The sequence below is a fragment of the Myotis davidii genome, unplaced genomic scaffold (assembly GCF_000327345.1).
Source record: "Myotis davidii unplaced genomic scaffold, ASM32734v1 scaffold77, whole genome shotgun sequence".
Taxonomy (NCBI): domain Eukaryota; kingdom Metazoa; phylum Chordata; class Mammalia; order Chiroptera; family Vespertilionidae; genus Myotis; species Myotis davidii.
In genome coordinates, this window is record NW_006289713.1 from 855,796 (window position 1) to 856,745 (window position 950).

Sequence of the window (950 nt, forward strand, 5' to 3'; positions counted from 1 at the left end):
ACTTTGCCCCAATCTGTGATGGGCAGACCCACCTGGTGCCAGGTGCCAGTGGACTAGGGATGGGCCAGGGCTTCATAACCTGGGCTTGGGGGCAAGGAGGTGCCCAAACTCTGACCCTGGTGTTCCTTGTTTTTGTCTTTGAGGATCCACCCCAAGGAGCACTTCCAGGAGAAGTATGCCGTGGACAACGTCCAGTACACAGACGAGGTCAGTAGCCGCCGCCTCCTCTCTGAGCAACTCGAGGGCTTCAGTTACCCCTTTGCCCTGGATTTCATCCTCTCCCACTGCCACAACCTGGTGGATGTCTAGGATGCCACCACTCGACCACTAGCCCTTCGGCAGTGCCCCCATTTGGAGAGAGCAGGTGGGAAACGTGTACCTCAGATCTCGCAGGAGACAGGCCCCTGCTTTGCAGGGCAATGCCCTCACTCAGTGGTGGAGCTGAGCTGCAAGGGGGAGGATGTCACTGGCAAAGTCTGATCTCTGTGCCTTCCCGGCTTGGCCTGGGCCTTCCTGTCACTCCAGCCCACACTGGCACCCTCCCCTGACTCCTGGGACCGGGTGTGGTCATGGTGGACACTGGTGGTGTTCTGGTCTGTACCCTGCCCTTGACTGTCTGTATTTGTCACTAAGGCCTGGTTCTTTCCCCTGGCTTTACTGTCATGCTCTTTGCCTTCCCAGTTGGGGTCCTGTGGGCATCAGAGCTGGTTGAGACCCAGGGCTGAAGTCAGCAGCCAGGGGCAGGGTCTGGTGAAGAAGGTGACCGCATGGGTGAGTCATCACCAGGGTGCGATGGTGCCTGACCAGAAGGGCCTCAGTGAAGCAGCGCAGCTTACGTCCACAGGGCTGCGGGGGCCTGCTCTGGCAGCGCTCTGCCTGGTTGGATTGTGGAAAGAGGGGGACTTTTGATGGATCTTTATGTTATGGCATGTGATTTCAATGCCAAATTA

General features: G+C 58.0%; 1 protein-coding gene across 1 annotated transcript in view; it reads left to right on the forward strand.

Annotated features, from left to right (window-relative positions):
• PEPD (peptidase D) overlaps positions 1-950 on the forward strand; it is a 107,834-nt gene that overhangs the window by 9,699 nt on the left and 97,185 nt on the right. The window contains exon 4 of the mRNA XM_006762259.2: positions 144-207. Coding sequence (XP_006762322.1) covers positions 144-207 — 64 coding nt within the window. The remainder of the gene's footprint in view (positions 1-143; positions 208-950) is intronic.